The 26,798-nt window shown below is 42.6% G+C and overlaps 1 protein-coding gene across 10 annotated transcripts in view; it reads right to left on the bottom strand.

Moving 5' to 3' along the window:
- PTK2 (protein tyrosine kinase 2) overlaps positions 1–26,798 on the bottom strand; it is a 206,681-nt gene that overhangs the window by 67,681 nt on the left and 112,202 nt on the right. For all 10 annotated transcript variants that reach the window (XM_081204424.1, XM_081204417.1, XM_081204426.1 and 7 more), the window contains 8 exons: positions 18,148–18,227; positions 11,095–11,157; positions 7,898–7,952; positions 6,022–6,162; positions 5,174–5,251; positions 4,276–4,383; positions 1,926–2,043; positions 378–408 (listed from right to left, as the gene is read on the bottom strand). In XM_081204424.1, coding sequence (XP_081060550.1) covers positions 378–408; positions 1,926–2,043; positions 4,276–4,383; positions 5,174–5,251; positions 6,022–6,162; positions 7,898–7,952; positions 11,095–11,157; positions 18,148–18,227 — 674 coding nt within the window. The remainder of the gene's footprint in view (positions 1–377; positions 409–1,925; positions 2,044–4,275; positions 4,384–5,173; positions 5,252–6,021; positions 6,163–7,897; positions 7,953–11,094; positions 11,158–18,147; positions 18,228–26,798) is intronic.

A 26,798-nucleotide genomic window follows, 5' to 3' on the forward strand; every position in this document is an offset into this window, starting at 1 on the left:
CCGGCTCCCTCGGCCAATAAAGCGAGATAAGCGCCACAACCCCAGAGTCGGTCACGACTGGACCTAATGGTCAGGGGTCCCTTTACCTTTTAAGTTATTGCCAGGTATGCGTTTGTGTTTCCTAAAGGCATTTGATTTTAATCCAGCGGCAGTTTGGTCACAAAGAGATATGGAGGCCACAAGAACCCACAATGCCACCTGCCATCCTTATGATGCCACAAGAGTTATCCAGGTGTATTGAGTTACATGGTGAATAAAAATGAATGGAAGCAAACAATAGCTGGTTAACTTCATTTAAAGTCTTTAGCTGTACAACCCCCAAATTAATATATGTCACAGTATTATTTAACTTCTGCAAATAAGGTACTAAGACTTACTTTGGTATGGACGGTAAAGCTCTTTCACCTTCTGCATGAAGAGGAAAATAGACAGTCGGTTGTCACATGCTCTTAAGGTATATGCATAAAATATATTTCACAAGTAGGAAAACTGCTAATTAAAGCTAATTCTATCTTCAAATTCTAGGAGGAAGTTTTACAATATCACATTTTCCCTAATAGCCTTACATAAAGCTTCCAAATGCCCCTCATTTATGCAGTACAAGGATCTTATAATGAATCTCTGGATACCTGTAGAAAGGGGAAATCTTCAGAAAAACACTGACAAACTACTATTGTGTCAGAAGGGTCAAAACTACAGGAAATCTGCTCACTGTTTTCTGAGCAACTGAATTTTTACCCTTTGGGTCAACTTCTAACTATTATTTCACTTTCCCAAGCAATTTTTAGAACATCTTCCAACATACAGGAAGCAAGAGACTAGAAGCTGAAAGCAAAATATTACAAAAAATCAAGTAATCAATGAAAAAGCCCCGAAATCATGGCTGCATTATTCTACACTATTAGTGTTAAGATATCAAAATCAGACTTGAATAATTTCCCTCGCTTAGTAGTGTCTGAAATTTAAATTTGATTATAGATTATCTGTCTATCAGATATGGGGTACTGAAGTATAACCAATCAGTACAAAATAAGCTAGACTCTCTGCAGGCAACCTCTTTTGTGCTCAGTGCAACAAGGCAAAAGCCATTCCTGGACTTGGCTACATTTAAACAACTATTTTATTTTTACACTAATATTAATAATCAAAAGTTATTATATATATTTTTTAAAAAAATAAATTTTAAATTTAGTTTTATGTATTTCTTTTTCACTGAATAATTCACATTTGCCAAAATAAAATATGTTTCTATGATTCTAACAGGAGTTTTCAAATCTCGTGTTTGACTCTAAAATTTCTTCGAGCATGCAAAAGTTCTTGTAACCAAAAACATCAGAATTGGAGAGATGAAAATTAAAATCCATCATGCTACATAGCGTATCAAGTGAAGTTAGGGTGCTCATTATGTCTCAGACTAACCTACTTCACAAGATTGTTGTGAATAATAAAGGGGGGGGGGGAAGAACCATAGGTGCCACCCTGATCTCCATAAAGGAAGAATAGAATAAATAATAAAAACATGTATGACTGAATGCATGAGTGTCTAAAAAGGAAGGCTGTCTTCCTACAGAACATACATGATCCAAACAAAGTATGATGGACCACATAGGGAGAGATAGTTAGGTTTGTGTGCAAGCAAGAGATATAAGAGATATTTTACTACTAGTTTAGAATACAAACTAGCTGACAGTTTTGGAATATGACTAAGTTATGGTTTTGCCATCTATAAAATTACTTATATAAGAGTAGCTGTTGGAATTGGCATCTCAGATGCTTGTTAACTTTTTGCTATTAGTTGTATATCCCCTGGCTGCAGAAACCACACGGATTTCCCCTAGTAAACAAGAGAAAAGTTATCCAGCTAGGATTCCCCCCTCAAACCTGACTAGACATAATACAAGTTATCTACAAATTTTTTATCTCACCTTTCTGAGGTCTGATGATGAAGGATTGTGTAGCACTGTTGACCAGCCGGCAATAGCCATCTATCAAGTCTGCCATGTTCTCTGCAATGGTTAAGGATGGTGCTGTCACTGTCAGAGGCTAGAGAGAAAGAGAGCGAGAAAACAGGGCACCAAACAAAGAGGCATTATTTGCAGACACAAACATTTAGTAGAACAGCTGAGCTGTTATGTCAGAGCAGAGCATGCAACTTAAAAACAGAAAATAGGGGGGAAAGTAAGTAAATGATTAAAAGGTCCCAGTTGTTACACCCTAAAGCCTTTCACATGGGAGCGGCCCCATGGAGGATGTGAACATGAGAGCTGGCACGACCACAATGACAAATGCCACTTTCTAATGCCAGTTCTCATGAATAAAGCCGCACATTTTTTCAGCTGCCAACAAGTCCTATCTCTCTGCTGGAAAACAGTGTATCTCCATGTGGCCGAATCAGCTCATAAGTTGCTTTCTCTGTGTGGCTGTCTTCATGGGTCTCTCCACATGGAGGATTTTCATCTACATCCTGTATCTTAGAATGTATAAGATTAGGACTATAATTATTTGGATTGAACCCAAAACATACTATGTATCAGCAATATTCATGAGGCAATGGGAGGAGAATTCAGAAACAATTCACCTTTTGATAAGAAAGGCTTTCAATTGACAGCTCCTCACCTTTGGAATGCCATAGGGAGGCCCAGTGCAGTGACTACTTAACTACCTTTTAGGCACCAGGCAAACACATACCTGTTTTCTCAGAGCTTTTAGCAAAAGGTAGTTTTGCTGTTTTTCTTTAAAAACAAACAAACTTGGAGCAGTTTTGATTTTGCTATCTATTTGAGGAGATGGCTGAAATGATGTTTCACAGTGTTGTCTTAGTTTCTATGCTTTATTGCATTACAGACAACTCCCATTTTGCACACATTCAAAGAATGTGTGACCCAGAAGTGGCAGGAAAAGGGGGCAGAACGAGGGGAGGGCAGGCTATATGTGTGCTGCCGTCGTGTGTGATGACCTGTAATGTGCATGCGTGCGCACGCGCGCGCGCGCGCACACACACACACACGCTAGGTTGTCTGTAATTTATCAATTGTATTTTTATTGTTCTTGCTATTTGTTACCTGTGCTAACATGAATTAATGCTGAAGGTGTGGAATTTAAATTGTGTGAAGCAAATAATAAACAAACAGAGGTTAAACTTGATTGGCAATTGTTATCTGGTATAAAATAACAACTAATAACCAATGAAGTGCATGCAGTTTGGGTTTTAACTAGAAATTGAACGTCTCTTATTTAACCCGAGAATACTTGCTTATTGATTGTGTGCATAGTTCATACAGTTTAAGAAAAATATTAAGCACAAAATATACCACATTTTCACCAAGTATAGTTGATGAAGGTTTATGGTACCAACTAAAGAGCTGTTCGCGGGACGCAGGTGGTGCTGTGGGTTAAACCACAGAGCCTAAGACTTGCTGATCAGGTTGGCGGTTCAAATCCCCGCGATGGGGTGAGCCCCCGTTGCCCGGTCCCTGCTCCTGCCAACCTAGCAGTTCGAAATCACGTCAAAGTGCAAGTAGATAAATAGGTACCGCTCCGGCGGGAAGGGAAACAGCATTTCTGTGCGCTGCTCTAGTTCGCCAGAAGCGGCTTAGTCATGCTGGTCACATGACCTGGAAGCTGTACACCGGCTCCCTCAGCCAATAAAGCGAGATGAGCGCCGCAACCGCAGAGTCAGTCACGACTGGACCTAATGGTCAGGGGTCCCTTTACCTTTACCTAAAGAGCTGTTCAGTATGCTTCCATGTATTAACAGTTTCAAAAGCAAGCTTCTGCTAGTCACACCTTTTTTTTCTGGATTGCACTGTGTGCATTGTGCAGGTTTCTTGGGTAGTAACAACATCTCCCAAAGCAGAGAAATGCACCCATCTTTTATATGACTTAACGGTTCATTTCTGTGTTCTCGCTCTTCTCCACTGTTTTCCTGATTACGTCCAACGTAACAGCTAGGTCAGGGAAGAGTCATTCTCAGGCTCAAAACTCCATACATGGTTTCCCACATTGACCTGTCTAACCACAAATACGTAGTGCTCACACACTCCAAAGAGTAGCCGTTTCTGTCAAACACACTATAATAAGGAGCACCCACAGAGGGCAGTAATGGCTTTCCACTGCAACCATCACCATGGGTCTGAGGCAATGATCCAAATTTTTACATTGTCCTGGGACAGACACCCACCTCTGTTCATGAAGTATGGATAAAGTACAATAAGGAATTAGGTCTCATTGCCTGACCATGCCATGCAACAGAAAACTCAACATTAATCCGCCTACCTCTGGTGCCCCAGCAATTTTCATTTGTAGCACTCCTTTCCTGTCCTTATCTTCGCTAGTTGAATACTGAATGGTCTGAACTTGATGGAAGTCTGCCAGGTGAGTAAGCTACAGAAAAGTACGGGGGTAAAGTGAAAGCATCAGTAACAGCAAATACTATAGATCACCCGACCATCCTTAAACACTTACCACTATCCCCCTGAAGTTTACCATATTCTGCCAGCTTCCTTTCATTTTTAATAGAGCCTCAGAGCAATGTCACAAGCTCTGCCCAGGGAAAGGGAAGAGAGCAAAGAGATGGCAACTCTCGGCCTAGAGCACTATGCAGCAATATGAACTATTGGCAGAGAGCCCAAATGGAAACTGACTTGAGATCTCCTATGAGGAGAGGAGGGTGGAGGGAAGCGTAATTAACACGGCATTTGTTTGCTTTGATTTCTGTATGTCAGTTTTCCTGAAATCTAAGAAGCCTGTTTGGGGTTGGTAGTGGTGGTGGTGGGGAACACAATATAATGAAAAGAAAAACCCTAAGATTCAATTTAAGCCTACCAAAAATGCAGACGTTATGGTATGAAGAGCGGCAATATATTCTATTTCCAGTCTTCAAGGAAGGATGCTTACGTAGCTAACTCATCAAGTACAAGAAAGAGATGTACAAGGAGAAGCCCAAGATTTGCAGAAGTACAACGTATTTAAGGAGAATCCCTATAAACAGTCCAGTAAGAGCTGAGCACAGAATGCAGACTGACTGTGGTTTGTTTGTTTTTAGGGGGTGAAACAGATGGGAGCAGCAGAGTTTTGCCTGAAAATCTAATTTAAGATTAACCTCCACCAAAACATTCATTTACACCTCCTACTCCAAGGCATGTTAATGCAGTTGGTGGATAAGCAGACTTACATTGGAACCCTTGTCTGTAAGGTAGCTGATTCCTTCTTCTGGACCAATGGCCAGCTCAACCGAAATTATCCAGCTTGACTTTTATATTAACAGAGGTGGTGATGATTTGGAAAGAAGATTGACAAAAGAAATTGAGTAAATACCATCAAATTTACTACACAACTTCCATCTTTACAGGTTTATCACTGTTTCTTGGCATTATGTAAAATAACTCATTTTTTAAAAAAGCCAGCAGGGGAGAGTTCAATTTTAGACACAGCGGTAATGTGACTCACAGAAACTGGGTGCAGTCTTCAATCCTCGAATTCAAAAATGATTCTTAAAAATGTGTGTAACTGTATTATATGGTTGGTGATTAGCTGGATATAACAAACACATTTACCAAACTCTTGTTCTCCCTTCCCCGCCCCCTAAAAAAACACCGTCACCTCTGTCCTGGATTGAACACCTCTGTCCTGGATTGAACATAACAGTGAACCACAATTAACGTATCTGGCAGATAATTCCTTAAACCTTGGTATATTACAACAGAGAAAAACACCAGCAAGAAAAAGCAGCCAAGCCTTGAAATTGATTTGAATTTTTCTGACACTCTTCTGTTACGGTTCTGTACCTTTTGGGTAGTGACAGTTCCATAAGGAGAACGTCGAGGTTCACCCATAACACTAAACCATGGTTAACACTAATGTTCATGCAAGAACAACATGGCTTGGTCAACAAGCAACCTTTAACCATAGTCAATAAATGATAATTAAGCTGCTGGCCATAGTTTAATAAACCGTGACCTGCCTACAAATAACCCTGATTATTTTGTAATATGCCCTAGCACTTGGATGTAGCATACTTACACCCAGAGCACACTTGAAGCATTCCTTGTCAAATCTGTATACTGGTGAGAGGATCTCGAAGAATTTCAAAATACTTTCTTCTCTATTGAGGTTTGCATACTGTCGAAACGTTTGCTGGATCATTTTCCGTAGGTTTTTGGCCTAGGTAATGAAAGAGATATCACTGTAAGGTCCTGCCGGCAAGAGCGAATATTAAACTGCATCCATCACCACAAGGTTGGAAACATCTGCCCAATAAACTTGGGGGGGGGGGACAAACATTCACAATTCTGAAGCAGAAAGAAGCTTTGTCAAGCATGAATAATGTACAGCTGTTTACCACCTTGCATCTTATAAAGAAAAACAACGTAACTCTCTTTAACAGGTGCTGTTGCAGAAGAAAGGTTGAAATAAACTTAATTACTCCATAATGTTAAAAGGCAATCTGAGTATTATGATGCACTTGGACCAACTGTCATTGTCTGGGGTTTGATCTTATTTTCTAAACCAATATTAAGTGAAGACAAAACTGCAGGCAGCTTCCTCTCAGTCTCATACATTCACATTCAGAATATTTACTCTACCCTCAAGTAGTCATTGCCCAGAAGCCTGTGACATTCAGAAATTGTACAGTACTGGGAGGAACAAATTAAATAAATCCATTCAGGCTCCTAGTAATCCACACACTCTTTTCCTTGAGGCTCACAAATTGAACACTTAATAATCTATTATAGAATTTTGCTCAGTATTAACATCAGGCTAATTAACTTCGAGTTTCCCAGACCTGATTTTTTTCCCCTTTTTGAAGAAAGGGATAGCATTCACCCATCTCCAGTCTTCTGGCAACTCATGTGATCTCCAAGAATTCTCAATTAACAGTCACTGGTTCTGAAACATCTGCGAGCTACTCCAACACCCTTGGAGGCAATTCATCTGGCCCTGGAAACTTGAACTCCTTCAACGTAGCTAGGTGCTCTCTAACAGCTTCCTTACCTATCCTGAGGTTGAACACAATTCATCTTGTTGGAGAAGACAGAGGTGAAATAGGAAATGAGTAATTCTAACCCTCTCTTCATCTTTGGTTAATAATTCCTTAAGCAGAAGACCTACAAGCTTCTTTGTCCTTCTACTTTATCTAAACATAATCAAAGAAGCCCTTTCTCAAGTCTCAGCTCTTTCTGGATTTTAGCCTTCCTGATACCTTACATCCTTACAGATCTAAGCTACTCATTGTACTCATCCTTCTGCCTCCTGTACATATCCTTTCCAAAAATCTCGGCTCATCAGCATTAGCTCTCTGTGCAGTCACACAAACTTATTTAGATGTCTTCTGTTTTTCCTCCTAACAGGAATAGTTTGCCATTGTGCCTTCAGTATTCCACACTTCCCAATATCCCATCCCTCTTGAGTTCCCTCAGAATTTCTAGCCATTGCTAGAAATTCCTCAAGTCTGCTTTCCAAAAATCCAGGTTACCTGTCCAGCTATGTCCAGTTTACACATACATTGTTATCACAAATTCCAAGGTAACACAGTCATTTTCACCCCAAGGTTCTTGCCACGTGTACTTGCCAGCTGGTCTCAGTTGGTAAGAATTAGATAAAGAATAGCAGTTCCCTGTATTCCCTCCTCCACCTCCTGAGAGATGAAACTGACAGCAAAACAAGTCAGGAATTTGTTCAATATGCCTATGTCTTTTTTTGCTTGTACCACATTCCCTTGGGCCATTTTCAAGATTGTAAGCCCCTGAGCTTGTCTTGTCCTCTCATGTGTTTTGAAATGCCATGAAATGGGAAGTACTAAATAAATATATAAATGTGCACTTTGAGGGGCAGGAGATGGAATGATCAACACACACCATCCAACTACTTCCAGCATCTGAATAGAACATACAATTACCTTTACTGAATCCAACAAACTCTTCGGGAAAAATCTTTTTAAGCCCACATCTTTCCTGAAATAATCAAAGCAATAGTTAGTCATGTTTATGAGAAGTGTTGTACTTGGACAGGATTTTGTGATTGATCAAACAAATACATTACCCTAATACAGATTTTGGGATTTGTGTGCCTTGTTCATGTAAATCAACAATAAAATCAAGAGGAAATATGCAGGGGGGTGTGTGTGTGTACACACACACACACACACAATGTGTGCTAATAAACAAATCAAGGAAGAATTCATAAAAATCAGTCAATTAAAAAAACCTTTTCAACATTGTTTATATCTCATTTTAAACAATTCTTTTATAAACTTCTAGTTGGGAAGCAGACTACTTAAAAAAAACAACCCAAAAACCCTCTTTCAGTTCCAAAACATTTAACAATTTCCTTATTTACTGTATCTATAAGGCAAATACACGAAGCAGAAGCAACTTGCATTGGTAATAGACAAAACAAACTTTTATTACTTGGTGACTATATTTGAAGCTTTGTGACACTAGCCCAATCTGCTACTCTCTAAATGTGAGAAATAATGTGCAAGTTCATCAGCAATCATTTAAGTGGCAATTGTACTGGATGTATATATATACAAACTGAGGGAAGGTTCCCCTTTATCATTCATATATATGTGTTCACACACACACACACACACACACACACACACACACATATCTCCCCCTCTCCTTTTGACACTTGGGAAAGGGAGCCTCCTTTTGCCTAATTTTATTCTGAATAGTGGGCCCAAACTTGAGATGTTTCAGGGATCACTACCTAATGCACAACTGGATGTGGACTTAATTCTATACAGGCTGTATTTATAGATGTCAGATGCACAAAGCCAGCTACCATTTAGTGGAATCATTTGCATTTGATTGTAGGCCTCTTTAAAAAAGAAAAGAAAAAAGACCCTGCTAAAAATCTTTCCCCGAAACATATAAGATTAACGGCAGCAGAACATTCTCCTTTGCAGCTACAAGCACAAGTGTCTGCAGGGATGCTAAACTGGGGAAGAACGTGATAAAACATTCATAAATATTAAGTCCTTTGATGTATTCCTTCTCAGATGCAAACTGCATGCAGTTTATCTTCCTATGTAGGATTAGATAAATCCGACAGTCTACATGACATGCAAGAGCACTCCAAGAGGGACTGCACTGCACATCTTGGAAATATTTACAAAGAAAATATCTCACATTACTGCCACCTTAATGTTATTACCGTACATGGTTTCTGTGTATTGGTATGAACAATATTTTACAGTTTTATAACAGTTTTTGCATCATCCTTAACAGCCTTCAAGCTCTGCTTGTAGAGATATCTGGCTGGCTATGATAGAAGCTTGGCTTACTGCAGGAGCTCACTGATAAAACATAACAAATAAATATTTAACAAACAAATAAATATTATTTGTTTTTGGTTGGCCTGTGAGAACAGGATGCTGGACTAGAAGAGCCTCTGGCCTGATCTACTCTAGTTCTCCAATCTGTTAAGCTCTTGAATCCCGATTCTGCTTCTACAGCATTAGCTACCTCTCCACGTTTGATGTCATCTGCAAATTTGATGACCATCCCCTCAATTCCTTCATCCAAGGTGTTTATAAAGGTGTTGAACAACAACGGCCACAGGACAGAACCCTGCAGCACCCCACTTGTCACTTTTTCCAGGATGACGTGGAACAGTTAGTGAGCACTCTTTGTGTTTGGTCAGTCAACCAGCTACAAATCCACCTAACAGTTACCGAGTCCAGTCCACATTTTCCCAGCTTCTCTGCAAGAATATTATGGGGGACTTTGTCAAAAGTCTTACTGAAATTAAGATACACTGTGTCCAATGCATTCCCCTGAGCCACCATCAAAAAAAGAAATTAGATTCGTCTGGCATTACTTGTTTTTCAGAAACCCATGCTGGGTATTAGAAATCACAGCATCCTTTTCCAAGTGTTCAGAGATACCTTTCCTGGTATCAATGTCAAGCTGACAGGTCAGTTACTGCTGTTGCTGCTATTTTTACTAAGTTTCTATACTGTCCTTCATCCAAGGATCACAGGGTGGTTTACAATATTACCCCCCCCAAAAAAAATAACAAACAAAAACAGCAATCCCCCCTCTCTCCTCCAGTTGCCCTCTTAAATTAGGTATCAATTTCAAAATGAGCTTGTAAGGAATAATTAGTTTATATATTGGTAGGACATAACAGTGGATACTGAAGGCATACCTAACTCTACTTTGAAAGGTTGGTGGTTCTTCCATTTATATAGCACTTCTAACGTTGCAATTGTCATTGCCTTTTGCTTTCATAACAGATTCTACAAACCCTCAAATAACATTGAAGCTGAATGTTGCCCATCTGTTTTACACTTATACCCTCTTGTGCCTTTCTGCTTTCTATTGGGTCTTTAGTAGGGAAGTCTTTTCACTTCCTAGAAAACTTGCTAATGCACTTAGCCACTAAGTTCATGAAAGAAAAACTGCCCTTTAATAGGCTGTAGCAATGCCAATTGTCTTTTTGGAATTGGATGCAAAGCTCCTCAAGCTCTCTGTTGAAATTTGGCTAGAAGCCACATTTTCACAGTTTGCCTAGGTCAATATTCCAGCTTTTAATGATGAGTAACTCAAGTCTGGAGCACATGCTGGGCAGTTTGTGATTTTTAACTTCATTGTAACTTAGTACAGGGGAAAGGAAAGAAAGGGAAAACAAAGCCACCGATTATATAATTCTAGAATCTGCTAAGTAATTAAAGACTCTAAGTAATTTAGTCCCGTGACTGATTAATCTAATCACAAACAGAAAATCCATTTTATACAAAGCACTGCTAAATCTGTAGGACTAGACCGGCTGATCCCAGATGCATTAACAGAATGCAGATGAGTGAAACCACTATGATACTGCAGATCAGCAGGTTTAAACTATGAAGAATCGAATTTGTCTTGGTCAGACAGAAGCTGATGAGCTCTTGCCTCCTCAATAGGTTCAGAGGTCTGAAATTTATTAGGTTTTACGATTTCCCATTTTATCTTAATTAAAGAAATAACAGCAGACTTCGTATCATGGCCTCCCCGTGAAGAGTGGCATTAATGCAGCTTCTAATGGAACTTATCCTCTTTCTCCTAAGCAAGAGACAACTCAGGCCTGGAACTGAAATGATATACTTACTCTAATACTTCATAGTTTGACTTCTTATCTAACGCGTTGCCTCTCATCTCCCAGTATGATCTCCTGAAATCAGCACAGACACAAAACAAAAACACCTTGAGTAAATACTTGTCTGGGCAAGCACAAGATAAGCCATCAGTGCATATAAAAGTATCTCAGCAACTTGACTAATAGAAACCTACTGCTGTTTAAATGATGAACATGCAAGAGCTGAATTTGTCAGAATAATGCTACTAAATCCTCTCGCAGATTAAGAGAGTCACAGAATACACACTTACCATACCCCAATCACCTGAGGAGCATTTTCAAGGTGTGATATCACAACTGTGCCCATCATTAATCCCAGGACAAACCCAAAGCACTGCTACAGGTGCCCTCTGTTTGTGACTTACAGGCATCTATGACCCACCTTTTATTGCTATAACATCGAACAACAGAATATGCTTTCCATGAAGTGACTCAAATAGATTTACATATGAGATAGTTATTTTTAAGACAATAAACTTACTCTATTTTTTTCTAATAATTTTAACCATTATACTTGCGTTGTACATTAATCTAAGCTGCATGTATAGTGGAAAAACATAGCACCATCCTCCTGCAGCTGAACCCCTGTGTTATGGGAGAGGCATATTGGAGTTTCCGAATCCTTTCAAATTAACTCAAGCCAGCACTTCAATATATACGGCTCTTCAAAGTGCTGAATGTCCAGCCTCTGGCCACTGGAAACCTTACTCAATTTTTGTTGGACTTTTCACTTTTTAGTTTGTTTTGTTATACATCTGCAATCACAAGGGCTTGTGATTCAAAAGGATCAAGTTCCTTGTCTCAAACCATATTATATGCTTGTGATGAAAATTCAAATCCTCAGCCACCTTCCCACCCAAACATTTCTTTAAACTTGCAATTTTGACAGCGCTGAGCTGCCATGTACCAGCTATCATTATTCTTGGCCAGCAAGAGCATTTGCAACAATGGTGTAATTCAAAATTACTGCTCAACATTTGCTTTTCTCTCCCTATTACTCTGTCGCTTGATTTACCACTAATTTCTTATTGATTGTTACTTTTTCTGAGTCTTGCTGTGCAAGACAATAGCAGAACTAAAGCAACTGTCTCAACAAAAAGACCTTGAACAACAGTTATATGCTTGGGGAATTTTCATCAGCTATTGTTCCGAAATCTCTCTTGTCTCTCTCTCTCTTCGTAATCTGAAAGAGTTTATTAACATGCTAAAAATTATTGTGCTTTGTAAAATAGGAGGAGACTACAAAATGCTGTTTAGGGCTGGTATCCCAGCAGGACTGGGTTGGGCTGGGCTTAGGCTGAGCCCTTCATAGCTCCAGCCTTCATGCGTGTTCTACAGCCTTCCTGGTATGATATTGGGCTCAGTTTCACAGCATTTAGCTGAAGAGGAAACATAGGCTTAGTGTGACAGTGGTGGTGGTGGGGGGGGGGATGCATACAGAGCAGCTCTCCAGCCACAGGCTTCCCAGCCCTTTCTGATGGTGGCAGGGATTAAACCTGGACCTTTTGTATGCAAAGTACAGGGGCGTCTTACCAATAGAGGCTAGTGCCGCTGGGCGCCATGTTCTGGAGGGCGCCAGGGAAGAGGTGGAGGCTGAATGCTGAGCTTCCTGGCATCAGCTTGCCACCCTCGCCTGCCTTCACCATGCTGTGCCGAAGCAGTGCTGTGCCCAGAGCCTCTGTCTGCTGTGGCCACCGCGGCACAAAGTGCCCAGCTGAGCTGGGAGGCACCGCGTACAGCCTCTGCCTCTTCCCCGACGGAGGAGCCGCCCTCCAGCTGCTGCCCGCCTCCTCCAGCCCCGCCGGCAGCCCTGTCCTCCCTAAAAAACTCTGGGAAACGGGGAGGGGGGCGCCGGAGGGAGCTTTGCACCACGGCGCTGGATATGCTTAGGACGTCCCTCAGAAAGTATGCACTGTCCCACTGAGCTGCAGCCCTTCCCTACATTTCCGCAGTTCTATAATATGCATTCACATATCTGGAGACAAAAATATAGCTTGGCTCTGTAGATGTTTAACCAAACCAAATGTCCAGCTATGAAGCTCAGAAGGCATGCAGAACCAGACACTTATAATAATAATAATAATTTATTATTTGTACCCCGCCCATCTGGCTGGGTTTCCCCAGCCACTCTGGGCGGCTTCCACAGAAACCAAAAAACACTAAAATATCATACATTAAAAGCTTCCCTGAATAGGGCCGCCTTAAGATGTCTTCTGAATGTCAGGTAGTTGTCCATCACCTTGACATCCAATGGGAGGGCATTCCACAGGGCGGGCGCCACCACCGAAAAGGCCCTCTGCCTGGTTCCCTGTAGCTTCGCTTCTCGTAATGAGGGAACCGCCAGAAGGCCCTCGGCGCTGGACCTCAGTGTCCGGGCAGAACGATGGGGGTGGAGACGCTCCTTCAGGTATACTGGGCCGAAGCCGTTTAGGGCTTTAAAGGTCAACACCAGCACTTTGAATTGTGCTCGGAAACGTACTGGGAGCCAATGTAGGTCTTTCAAGACCGGTGTTATGTGGTCTCGGCGGCCGCCCCCAGTCACCAGTCTAGCTGCCGCATTCTGGATTAGCTGTAGTTTCCGAGTCACCTTCAAAGGTAGCCCCACGTAGAGCGCATTGCAGTAGTCCAAGCGGGAGATAACTAGAGCATGCACCACTCTGGCCAGACAGTCCGCGGGCAGGTAGGGTCTCAGCCTGCGTACAGGTGGAGTTGGTAGACAGCTGCCCTGGATACAGAATTGACCTGCGCCTCCATGGACAGCTGTGAGTCCAAAATGACTCCCAGGCTACGCACCTGGTCCTTCAGGGGCACAGTTACCCTATTCAGGACCAGCCCGCCCCCTGTCCCCCAAAAACTGTACTTCTGTCTTGTCAGGATTCAACTTCAATCCATTAGCCGCCATCCATCCTCCAGGCACTCACACAGGACCTTCACCGCCTTCACTGGTTCTGATTTGAAAGAAAGGTAGAGCTGGGTATCATCTGCATATTGATGGACACCCAGTCCAAACCCCCTGATGATCTCTCCCAGCGGCTTCATATAGATGTTAAAAAGCATGGGGGAGAGGACGGAACCCTGAGGCACCCCACAAGTGAGGGCCCAAGGGTCTGAACACTCATCCCCCACCACCACTTTCTGAACACGGCCCAGGAGGAAGGAGCGGAACCACTGTATAACAGTGCCCCCAGCTCCCAACCCCTCTAGACGGTCCAGAAGGATGTTATGGTCGATTGTATCAAAGGCCGCTGAGAGATCCAGCAGAACCAGGAAACAACTCTCACCTTTGTCCCTAGCTCGCCGGAGATCATCAACCAGTGCGACCAAGGCAGTTTCAGTCCCATGATGAGGCCTGAACCCTGATTGGAAGGGATCCAAATGGTCCGCATCCTCCAGGCGTGCCTGGAGTTGTTCAGCAACCACACGCTCAATCACCTTGCCCAAGAATGGAAGATTTGAGACTGGGCGATAGTTGGCCATACTGGCCGGGTCTAAAGATGGTTTTTTAAGAAGCGGTTTAATGACCGCCTCTTTCAGCAGATCTGGGAATGTTCCCTCACAGAGGGAAGCATTCACCACCCCGCAGAGCCCATCGCCCAGCCCTTCCCGGCTTGCTTTTATTAGCCAGGATGGGCAAGGATCAAGGAGACAGGTGGTTGGTTTCACGCGTCCAAGCAGCCTGTCCACATCCTCGGGGGTAACGGATTGAAATTGATTCCATGCAACTTGACCAGACAGGGCTCTAGCACTCTCCCGCCCCGGCCCTGCTCCCACGGTGATGGTGTCTAGCTCCTTCCGAATATGAGTGATTTTATCTGCAAAAAACTTTGCAAAATCGTTGCAGGAGATCTTGGGGGCTTTACAAGGCCCCGGTGGTAAAGGTGGTTCCGTTAAATTGCGGACCACCTGAAAGAGTCTCCTGCTACTATTTTCTGCAGATGCAATAGAGGCGGTGAAGCCACTTGGTAGGCTCGACGTTGAGCTCTAACCTGTGTCCGGTCAGATTCGGAGTGAGTTTTCTGCCACCGACGCTCTAGCCGTCTCAGCGATTGTTTCATCGCCCTCAGCTCCGAAGAAAACCACGGGGCTGTCCGGGCTCCATGCAATCGGAGAGGGCGCTTCGGAGCCAGACAGTCGATAGCCCTGGTTAACTCCGCATTCCAGCGGGCCACCAGGGAATCAGCTGAAAGGCCATCAACATGGGATAAAGCATCCCCTAGCACTCTCTGGAAACCATTTGGATCCATTAAGTGGCGGGGGCGGACCATCCGAATTGGTCCCACCTCCCTGCAGAGGGGAAGGGTCGCGGAGAAGTCCAGTTGCACCAGGAAGTGATCTGACCATGGCACTTCTTTGGTTTCACTTTTACTTAGTGTCAGATCACCCACGTCTCTAGAGGTGAATACCAGGTCTAAGGCATGTCCATGACTATGAGTTGGGCCCAACTTATTCAGGGACAGCCCCATGGAGGCCATGCTTTCCACGAAGTCCCGAGCGGCTCCTTGTAAGGTCGTGTCGGCGTGGATGTTAAAATCCCCTAGGACAACCAAACTAGGTGTCTCCAGGAGAACATCCGCCACGACCTGAAGCAGCTCGGACAGGGAATCCTTGGTGCAGCGGGGAGGTCGGTACACCAAAAGGAATCCTGTACTGCCCCTATTGCCCAACTTCCAGAACATGCACTCAGAAAACTGGGTCTTCCCAGTAGGACGCCTGATGCAAACTAATGACTTCCTAAAAATCACTGCAACCCCCCCTCCCCGCCCACATGACCTGGGTTGCTGTGCGTAAGAGAAACCTGGTGGGCAAGCGGCAGCAAGGACAGGCCCATCTGCCTCATTCAACCAGGTCTCTGTCACACAAGCCAGGTCAAATCCTCCATCCACAATCAGGTTGTGGATGGCAGTGGTTTTATTCATCATTGACCTGGCATTACACAGCAACACCTTCAGGTTATGTGGGTTTCCCCTGTTGATTCCAGTATCCATCTGGTCAAGGCCAGACCCGGAGGCAGGGATAGTCTTCAAACAACGACTAAACCTGCCTCCTCGGTAATGACATGGTCTGGTCTTAGCGTAACTCCGCCTCCTGCCCATGATCACCGAGATCGGATGTCCCAGTGCTTCCCCCCCTGTGGAACTTGTCCCAGCCATCGGGTTGGATGGGAAGCCACTCCCAGGCAGCCCTGATCCCGCCCCTTAAAAACAAAACACAAACTATACAGAACCAATAAAACAACAGAAAACAAAAACAGAACAATTATACTAAAATTAATCCCCAACCAAATATCCATTACACCCACCCACCCCCAACAAGAGAAAAAAGGAAAAAAAGAAATACAAATTTAAATTGCCACCGACTGCTTGAGGACATTTTAAAACACATTGGAACAGGGAAGCAATTGCAGAACACTTCCCAGCTTCCCCAAAAGTTTGTTCCAAATAAGGGCCTGGGCCACGCCCCCTGGGCCAGTTGGAGAAGGCCCTGGAAGGGAGCAGGCCCTGCAGTCCTCACCCAGCCGATGGTCCGAGGCCTCACCGCAGCAGGAGTCCCTTTATAGCTGGGAGAGAGGGCCTAGGCCACGCCCCCTGGGCCAGTTGGAAAAGGCCCTGGAAGGGAGCAGGCCTTGCAGTCCTCACCCAGTCCACTTAGCAGCCGTGCTGTTGGCAGAAGAAGGTGGTGGTGTCACCACTGCAAAGGAAATTCCCTGGATGGTAGGAAAGCCAGCCCCATTCCACGCATCCCTGCTGTATTTCCACTGTGGGGATAGCCAGTGACCTAGTCTGATTCCAAAGACAACCCCACTGGAGGTGGAGACAAATCTGAATAATATTCTGACCCCTCGGTGCAGAGTCAGAGCTATATATAAAGATTTATGTTTATAGAGTGGGCCATGGAGAAAATGAGACTCCAGATAAAGGCTCCCTGAGCTGTGGCTGATCCCTGTGAAAAGGAAGGGTCACATAACCTATGTGGGGCATACTGAACAGGAGGGGCTCCATAACTCGCACTATAATCTCAATTAAGTAAGTGCTTGCTGCTTTAAGAATATAAGAAACCACCCTTGCTCTCACAGTAGCCAACCAGATGCTTATGGGAAACCTCCAAGAAGGAAATGAGTACAACGGTGCTCTTCCCACTTGTGATTCCCAGCAACCGATTATAAAATACAAGAGCATGACTTTGTGCTCGCAAGAGTGAGAATGTGTATTTGTGAAAGAAAGAAGATTTGTAGCTCTGGCATGGCACCTGGATAATTTATTAAGAGACAACTCATGAAAAGGGACCACAACATCTTTGCCAGTACTCTGCTTTTTAAAAACGCCACCAAAGCAACTTGGATGCCTGACAGTCTCCAAAGCCCATTGCTCAGATCTAGGGCACACAATATCCCCTCGACTGAGCTTCAGGCTCAGGCGGGTAGCAGAAAGGAAACAGAAAGGCAAAAAAATCAGTTTCAGATCGGAGACATTAAGACAGATGACAGTAACTCTCCCCCCCCCCCCGATGAACTCCAAATATTCAAAATATTCAAATATTCCAAATATTTTTACAAGAGTAAAAAATATGTTTGGATTCACTTCTCTCTGTTTCTCTATTTCTCTCTATAGAAATTTTTTACACTTTATAAGTATTTGACAATAAGTTAAGGAAGAGGCAACAGCAATATTCCTAATTCAACTCTTCATGATTTGTAAATGTGGGTTGATGAAACATTGTCCCACAGTAAATGTATTTGTATTGCCTTACTTTCAATACTGTGGCTAATTTCTAACCATTTGAGTTAAGCTTGTGTGAACTGAGCAGAAGCGACATAAAAATGCCACTAACTGGGAGTTAGGGGAAGGGGAAATCTGTAAATTTAAAAGCATTACAATTGTATTACACCAAACACTATAGGTTCTAAAAAGACTTTTAAGCAAACCCTTTAAAAAAACCCCAATTTTCATATCAATCAGGGTATCCAGAACAAGGGAAATTGCTCCGCTTATAAAAATTTGAATAAATATGTAAAAAATATTGCCTTACCGGATTTCAAGGCAACCTAGCTTCAAGGCAATTTCCTGGTCCACCTGGTCTGCTATTTCTACCATATAGTCATTTTTCACCTAAAGTAAAACAAAGAGGAATGTGTCATATATAAGAACAGTATAAATGACATCAAATATACTTTCATTCAAATATTATGTTCACTGCAAGTTTCAATACTTTTCCAAGCAAATTTCATCAGTCTGCTTTGGAGGTAAATTATTCTCAAGCTCCAAGCAATCTTTTCCATGAGTAATGAAGAGCAGATTTGTTCATTAAAAGGTGGGGGTGGGTGGGTTGAGGAGTAGGGTGAGGAAAAGAATTCTAGTTTCTTGTGCAACATCCAAAGAGGGATACTGTGCATTTCCCTTGTAGAGAGAGTAGCTGAGCAATATTCCTGAATCTGAAAATGTACACATGCACAACTGGCAAGACATGAGACTCTTGATTTCAAACATTAACCAAGAAAAAGCAAAAAGAGGGAGTGTGTATCACTCCTGCTTGCCTTTCAATCACATACCTCCAAAATGTGAAGTTGCCTGAAGTGATGTGGTATTTCTTATTGTGGATTCGTATTTTTTTCTAGATTTATTGCACTGTTTTTATGGAAATGGTTGCAAACTGCCCTAGAATTCTCAATGAAATGTGCTGTGCAAATAATTGATAGATAATGAATTTATTGCATACATGCTCCCCATAGCTTTACTACAGGCATTAGGGAGGCTGTAAAAGTTGAACTTCCAAAAAAAAAAAAAAATCACTTGATGGAGAAGATAGATGCTCATCTAAGCAATGGCCTGGTTTGCTCACAACACTGGTTTGCTCATAACACTCATAAAACGTTTAATTGTGTAATGACAAACTGTGTTCTGAAACCATGGTTCAGTGTTGACTTTCCTTTGTTGCAAGAATGGCCTGGTGTTATTTGTGAACCCAACACCCTTCTTCAATCGTGGCTTGCTTGGACACTGTGTAACCTCAGACGCTTGCCAGTCTACAAAGACATGAGGCAAGAGCAGCTGGAAAACCAAACCAATTTTGAGGACACAACCCATGGTTTTGTTTCACCGTCACTATGTGGGAGAACTCATAATTACCTCAGTTTGTGAAACAAACCATGACCAGGATTTGCCAAGGAGAGTCCTGGAGCTGACTCTCCACCCAAGAGGGTCAAGAACAGATACAATAATAGTCATCCAATTCCCCCCAGCCAGTAAATAAATAAAGGTTGGTAACTAAAAATATAATTTATCCCCAAATGAAATTCAGACCTCCTTGACTGAGATGTATACTTTAATGGCAATAATTAACATTAGCACATGACTATCACTGGACATTTAAACAGCTCTGTTAGAAAGAAGAATGATTAATAGCAGCCAACGTTGTGAACAGCTGGGTAAGCAGAGATAACCTACATGAAAACTTAATTTTTATGAATACTTAGGGCTAATAGGGCTTTTCATCTTAAAAACACTTAAAGTTTATAGATAACAAATCAGAGCTTAAGAGAATTACACTGAAAGCTTGGCATTTTTTCTGCACTTATTGGTGGATATTTACTTGATTCCCAAAAATGATTGTGAGCTTAATATCTACTAATTAGAACTGCTGTTCAATTACATTAATTTTATAATGATATACTTCCCCAGGAAGCTAGTATATTAATTTAAAACCCTTGCAAAGCTGCTTTACAAAAAGAGCCTTTTACATTAATCAGATCAACATGCTGATTTTAATTAATGTAGTATTTCCCCTTGAATTATATGGTTCTTTTCACAAAATTCAAGAGTTGCCCATTGCACCACCGTTCTTCACTATTAAATCACTCGCTTTAATGGAAAACTCAATTTTAAACTTCCCAAAATAATATGGACAATCAATGTGTGTTCACGTACAACAACATTTTCTTTCTTATTTCTTTTTAATAACATTCACTGGTTGGTATGCAAGGATAGTTTTCATAGTCAGAATCATAGTACACGAAACCTTCAGCCAAACATTTAGACACCTTGTGTTGTATATTCCCTCATAATCAGAAAGAGGAAGCAAAGTAAAAAACCAAATAAGAGTGCCATGGGCAAAACCACAGTCCAGCAGAATACATTTTATTTATACCTTTCATATCTTCCTTTCCTCCAAGGAGTTTATGGTGGCATACATCGTTCTCCCCTCCTAATTCTTCCTCACAACAACCCTAAAAGGTAGGTTAGGCTGAGAGGCAATGACTGGCCCAAGGTCACCCCTGGCATAGTGGGGATTTGAACTCTGGTCTCTCAGGCCCTAGTCTGAAACATTCTAACCAACCCCTGGCTCCCTTTTTCTGTACAGTCATACCTCTTGTTACATTTGCTTCATGATACGTTTTTTCAGGTTGCGTCCCGCGGCGACCCGGAAGTACTGGAAAGGGGTACTTCTGGGTTTCGTCACTCGCGCATGCGCAGACACGCAAAATGACGTGACGTGCATGCTATGCGCAGAAGCGACGAATCGCGACCCGCACATGCACAGACGCGGGGTGCATTCTTTTCAGGTTGCGAACGGGGCTCCGGAACGGATCCCGTTCGCAACCAGAGGTACCACTGTACTGTAGCTTTTTTATACTAAATGTTTGACAATATGGGGAAATGCACTTTGTGCTTCACTTAGGTTTTAAATTATCACAGGCCTCTCCTTAAATTGCATACTCAGATTCAATAAGAAAGCACTATCTATGGACTTCTTCCTACAGTGGCAGACTTTGGGCTCTCAAATTTCAGCAGTGCCCTTGGGTAACCCAAAAATTCAGGGGCCCCCTTCCCCTTCATTCTACAGCGCTCCCTGCAGTGCCCTTTTGGCTCAACACCTAGTGCAGGCAAACTGGTCACGTTCCCCTAAATCTGCCTCTGCTTCATACATGACTTGTACTTCCATTGCTTGTGTCTCTTAAAATATTTACCATTCACTTCCAAAACCAAGGTGCTAGCCTTTTTGGCACATGAGCCACAGAGGGAACGCAAAATATAAAAGAGTGCCACACTAATTCATATTAGAATGAAAACCTCAGCATCCCTTGACCACTTCGGAGTGGTTTGTCTCAGGGAACAGACAAGAGGAGAGGCAGGCAAAAGGGAAGGTCCAAAACCATGTGCTCTCCTGCTCCTGTTACAGAAGTGTCACAGTCTACATGTCCTGTGCCACTTAAGGCAACCTTGCTACAGGTTGGCCACCCAGCCACAAATGCCTCTTCCTCCCCAGGCAATCTATTCCTTTCCATGCCAGACTTCCTGGTCTAATAGTCCATGCAAACTTATCTGTTGCTCCCAATGACCATGAGAACACAACCGTGACTGCTATATGCCTCTGCCCCCATATTTCACATGTATGCTCATGTTCTCTTTTGGGTTCATCACTCAATAGTGCTTCAGTCTCTCTCTTGACTACTCGTGCTTTCCTCCCCACCTTCATATGATGCCTAATGTTGTATTTGATCTTGAACCACTAGAAATTTTAAGAAGCGCAGAAAAGCGTTGTTTTAGGAAATGTTCTTGGGCTGGCTTTGAGTTAGCAGTGCATGAAAAAGGTCACACACAAGCCCCAGAAACACTATTTCCAGTCTTAAGAGAATGCAAAGAAGTAAAAATAAAAGCAAACACTGTACAACTGTACCCTATCGAAAAAGCATTTTGAATACAAGATGCTCAGTCAAGGAGAAGATGAAATGTGCAATCACCTCAAAAGCTCTAAAGTGCTCTAGCCTTGGTGAAGTGCATCAAACCAGCCAAGCAAATACACCTAGATCACAACTCTGAATTCTTCCTTGGATACTACACATCCAGGAAACAATTTCCCCCTTAACACACATGGAAAGGAACAGTAAGATTGCTACCTCTTATCTGAATATAAAGCCAACTGCCCTAGCATACTGCTATATCTTATACATTTCTCTAACTGCAGTCTACTGCAGCATCACAGTTTCTCTCCTCACCCTCCAAATCCCTGAATCTCCCCAAAAAAGAAACGTTTAAAAAGATTAAAGCAACAAGTAACCATACACACAATAATTTCTTAAGCAAAAAGCAAACACTGGTGGGTGAATGAGCACATGCTGGTTTCAGCCAAGCATATTGCAACCATTTCCCATTATACTGGGCTCTATTTTTGGTCCTTTAGATTTCCATCTCTTCAGGGAATAAACTCTTGTTTCTTCAGAATCAAGAACTGGGGCAACAATGCACAGCAGCAGTACAGTACCCAGAAATTAAGACTTTCTAGAGAAGGTATCACAAACAAGAAATTAGCAATTTTCAGTTGCCTTTAGCAGGTAACATATATTAAGGGCCCTGTGGACACCTATTGGACTTTAATGTTGTTTTGCTAGATATACTTGACAGATTAATTTAGGGCATCCATTTTTATATTTTGCATATTGGTAATGCCGTAATTTTTGAAACTGTAACCTACTTTGTGAAGTTTTTTTCTTCTTCAAAAAGTAGGGTTCAAACCTACCAAATAAACAAACAGAAATCCATAACCCATATCAATGGAATAAAATAGATTTAGTATCTTTTATTATTTATTATTTTTTAACAAACAGAAGAATCAAATAAACCAAACAATAGTAACTGATAAGATAACCAGCTCAACTAATGTTTGTGCTTTTACAGCATTAGTGATTTTATTTGCTTCACAGGGTTTAAATAAATAAATTTATTATTATGTTCTTTCCAAGTGAAAAGTTCAATGTATTTCAATTTTCCCAGAAGCACTTCCTTTAGAAGGTGAGGCAGTGATTTTTTTTTGTTTGTTTCATCTAAAGTAGTTTGATCTTCATGCTGTTTTTAACTATAGTGTAGCTTTGAAAGCGGGACGCAGGTGGCGCTGTGGGTTAAACCACAGAGCCTAGGGACTTGCCGATCAGAAGGTCAGCGGTTCGAATCCCCGTGACGGGGTGAGCTCCCGTTGTTCGGTCCCAGCTCCTGCCAACCTAGCAGTTCGAAAGCATGTCAAAGTGCAAGTAGATAAATAGGTACCGCTCCGGCGGGAAGGTAAACGGCGTTTCCGTGCGCTGCTCTGGTTTGCCAGAAGCGGCTTAGTCATGCTGGCCACATGACCCGGAAGCTGGACGCCGGTTCCCTCGGCCAATAAAGCGAGATGAGCGCCGCAACCCCAGAGTCGGCCATGACTGGACCTAATGATTAGGGGTCCCTTTACCTTTAGCTTTGAAAGCAAGTCCACAAAAGTTACTAGCCTGCAACAACAACAAAATTATTAGCCTGCCAACAAACTGGAGAGAGTGGAGCTTCATCCTTTCTGCAACAGTCCTCTGCACATTTCTGTACTGGGTGCAGGAGAGAGAAACAGAGTGCTCCATCTTTCTTCTGCCATCCTGCTCCCTCATGAACATGATGGAATCCTTTCTCGCCGATGGCTACCAAGCTAGGTTTGTTGTAATGGTTGCCTTGCTTCTCCTTCACTGTACTGCCGTGACCACAATTTTTGACTTTGAAGCTAATTGAACCTTATTACCAAAGCATTTCCTCCTGTGGGTGCTTCATTGATTTCATTCTTCATCTCAAGATCTCCTTGAACTTTGCAATGGTGGGGGGAGGGGGGGAGAGCACAAACCCTGTACTGGAGTCAGTCCCTTTTTCGATTTCTAGCTTACTGGAGTCACTGCCTTCTTTGATTACAGAGTGACAACACCTCACGTGCATCCTTCCTTGCTGTTCCTCAAGTGTAAGCATCTGGAGATAACCACATCCCACTGGTTTTCTCTGTTCTACCCAAGCTTCCAAATGTCTTGGGCAAGTAATCAGTTCAGATCCAGGAAAGATACCAACTGGAATAAAAATCTGTGAACTTTTTTATAAGGTCTTTGACAGGTGCGAAGAAACTCGTAGAAAAGGCACCTGTTTGATATGCAGTGGAAAGGCGTGCCAAAGTGTAGGAGATGCCACACTAAAGGTCCAATTCCGACAATGTGCAAAAGGGACCTCCTGATAGCATGGTATCCATAGGGTGCCCTCTCCTGCAGAGCAGAGTGATCAGTTGGGTATGTAGGTGGTGAAACAATCTGGTCCCAAGCTGTATAGGGCTTTGTACACAAATACCAGCACTCTGAACCTAGCCTGGGAGTTAGCTGGCAGCCAGTGCAATTCCTTATTCAGGAATACTGTTCGTAACTGTGATGTTCACTAATCACCCTGCTGCAACTACAACAGCAGTTTGCTGCTCAGATGATAAGAGCACTTTGTGCCCCAAAGACTATTGCTGTGTGCTAAACTTTCTTCCATTGACTAAGGTTAAATATAGAACATTCATGAAGTCCAGGAAATATGGGTAAGCCAAAACTTCAATCTGCCAGAGATGCTTAAAGCAGCAATTCCCAAACTCTGTGCTAGGGCACAATAGGATGTGGCGAGAGAACTGCTAGATAGGCATGAGAAGTAATTAAATTATTTAAAAGATTCTGAGAATCTGGAATGATACACTCACAGAGGGAGCTACTTGCTGCATCTCTGCATGATTTACTGCTTTGGCCTTAATTTCTTCAAATCAGTCTCTGTCTGATTTGAGCTAGCAATTGTGCAGCATGATTGTATCAGGTGGTGACAGCATCACTCCTAGTGCAAAAATGCAGCTAATTGCCTGCACTTGGAGGAAGAATGACCTGAACACTGATTCATGAAGAAGCACAGGGTGAGGGTCCTAAGAAGGTGAACAGTTCATACTTTTAAGAGGGAAGACTACACAAATAAATACATAGAAATAGCTTGGGTCTCAGACATGTGGAAACCACTGATTTATTAGTTAAATGTGTTCATATACAGCAAAGGTTGCTGTGCACAGAAGACGCCAGGGAAGCCTTCCTCAACTTGGTGACCTTCAGAAGTTGCTGGACTACAATTCTCATCAGCCATAGCCAGAATGGACAGCATGATGGGAATTGTAGCCCAAAACAACTGGTGTGCACCAGGTTGGGGAAGACTATTTGAGATAATGCACTTGTTTTCTTCTTTTGTCATTGGGGGTGATTGAGCAAATACATTAACTATGGCCCACTTTACAGCTTTGGAATCTGAACCTTCATATTGGAAAACAGTTCCTAAGGACTCTTGGTTGGTTCTCAGTTTCAAAAATCACACATCATAATCTGTGAATCTAGGAGCTAGATTCTGAGAGAGTTGGTGACCGCTCCCCAAAACCTTTATTTCACCATGCAGACATTATGGCAGAAGGCAGCTACAGGAACTGGTGAGACTGCAAGTTTGCAGACACTGCCTCAGAGCAGTAAACGACAAGAACTGCCAGTTCAAAAGCTCAATCAGAATTTCCAAATCCCTGTTTATTGTTGACATTCAAAATAGCTGAGGGCATTTGGAAGGGAGAAGAGTCAAGTGGGCCAAAGGTGCTTAATCTGTCCTCCACCTGCATGCTTTCTTCTCCAGGTCCTCTTCGAATTCTTTTCCGGAACTTGTTCAAGTATAATACTGGCTGGCAGAAAAGAATTCTTTGAGAGGGTGAATCTCAGACTGTGCAGCAGACAGCTCTTTCCCTACACTCTCACACACCTCACCGCTCACTCTCTCCCTTGCAAATCCATCCCTCCTCCACTTTTGCACAGCAGGAGGAAAAGATGAGATTAGGAAACCCATGTTTGTTGCCAAAGATGTAGTCCCAGACTCAGTGAGAAGAATCGCACACCAGTTTGGAATTTTACTCCAACGGGAATTAATTAGAATTAAAAGCAGGTTGAGATCAACCATTTGAGAATTTCTCTTTAAGCTCATATATGTTTTTCGCACCAGGGGAAGAGGTGATGAACCAGAGAAAGCGATTCAAGATTGAAATGCAGCACACACACAGGGAAAGCCCCATTTAACTCAGTGGGACTTATTATGAGTAAACACAGAGTTGAGCTTAAGCCAGGAGCCCCAATAGCAGCAACCCTTTCAAAGTCTAAAAGCTTACAGGGAAACAAAAAGCAAAAATACAGCAAGTCTGCTCTCTCAGTAGGATCCTTATTTTTGTTGAGACAGAACACTGGTTGTGTGCACTTCTTGAATAACTTGCTGACTAGTCACTTCCCAGACTTCAAAACATTTATTAAGGAACAATTGTAAAACCCGCCAGCAGTCAAGTTCCCTGGCACATCAGACTGGCGCGATACGCAGTCCAGATGAGAGGAATGAAGAGCTCATACGTTTGGACATTCCAAACAGTGTAGGCTTACTCTGGTACATGAGTTAAGAATAAATTTATTACTGACTGTATTGCCTTATGCAGCAGCTGCTACGTTTTAGAAGGCATGTGCCTCATTTAGCCAGATCTCCCCCCCCAACCCCCAGCCCTTACAGCAACAAAATCTCAGGAAGAAACATTCACCATAGCCTGGGGATTTAATTCAGATGTGAAGATTGCTATTAGACAAGACATGGAATAATCAAGGTTTTCATCTTTGTGCAGCAAAAAGATACAGCCCCCCCCCCCAAAGCATAAGTCAGGGCAAGGCATGGATGAGGTTACATTCAACCAAACATGCCTTAATTAGGAGGTGCACATAAACAGGAGAGGGTGAAACTGAGGAGCCCTGAGTGCAAGGCGCAGTAGCGGGTTTAATGGTGTGGCTTAAGGATAAGAAAGGATCTGAACAGGTTCCTAATGTCCAGCTT

This window comes from Podarcis bocagei (genome assembly GCF_964188305.1).
Source record: "Podarcis bocagei genome assembly, chromosome: 8".
Taxonomy (NCBI): Eukaryota; Metazoa; Chordata; class Lepidosauria; order Squamata; family Lacertidae; genus Podarcis; species Podarcis bocagei.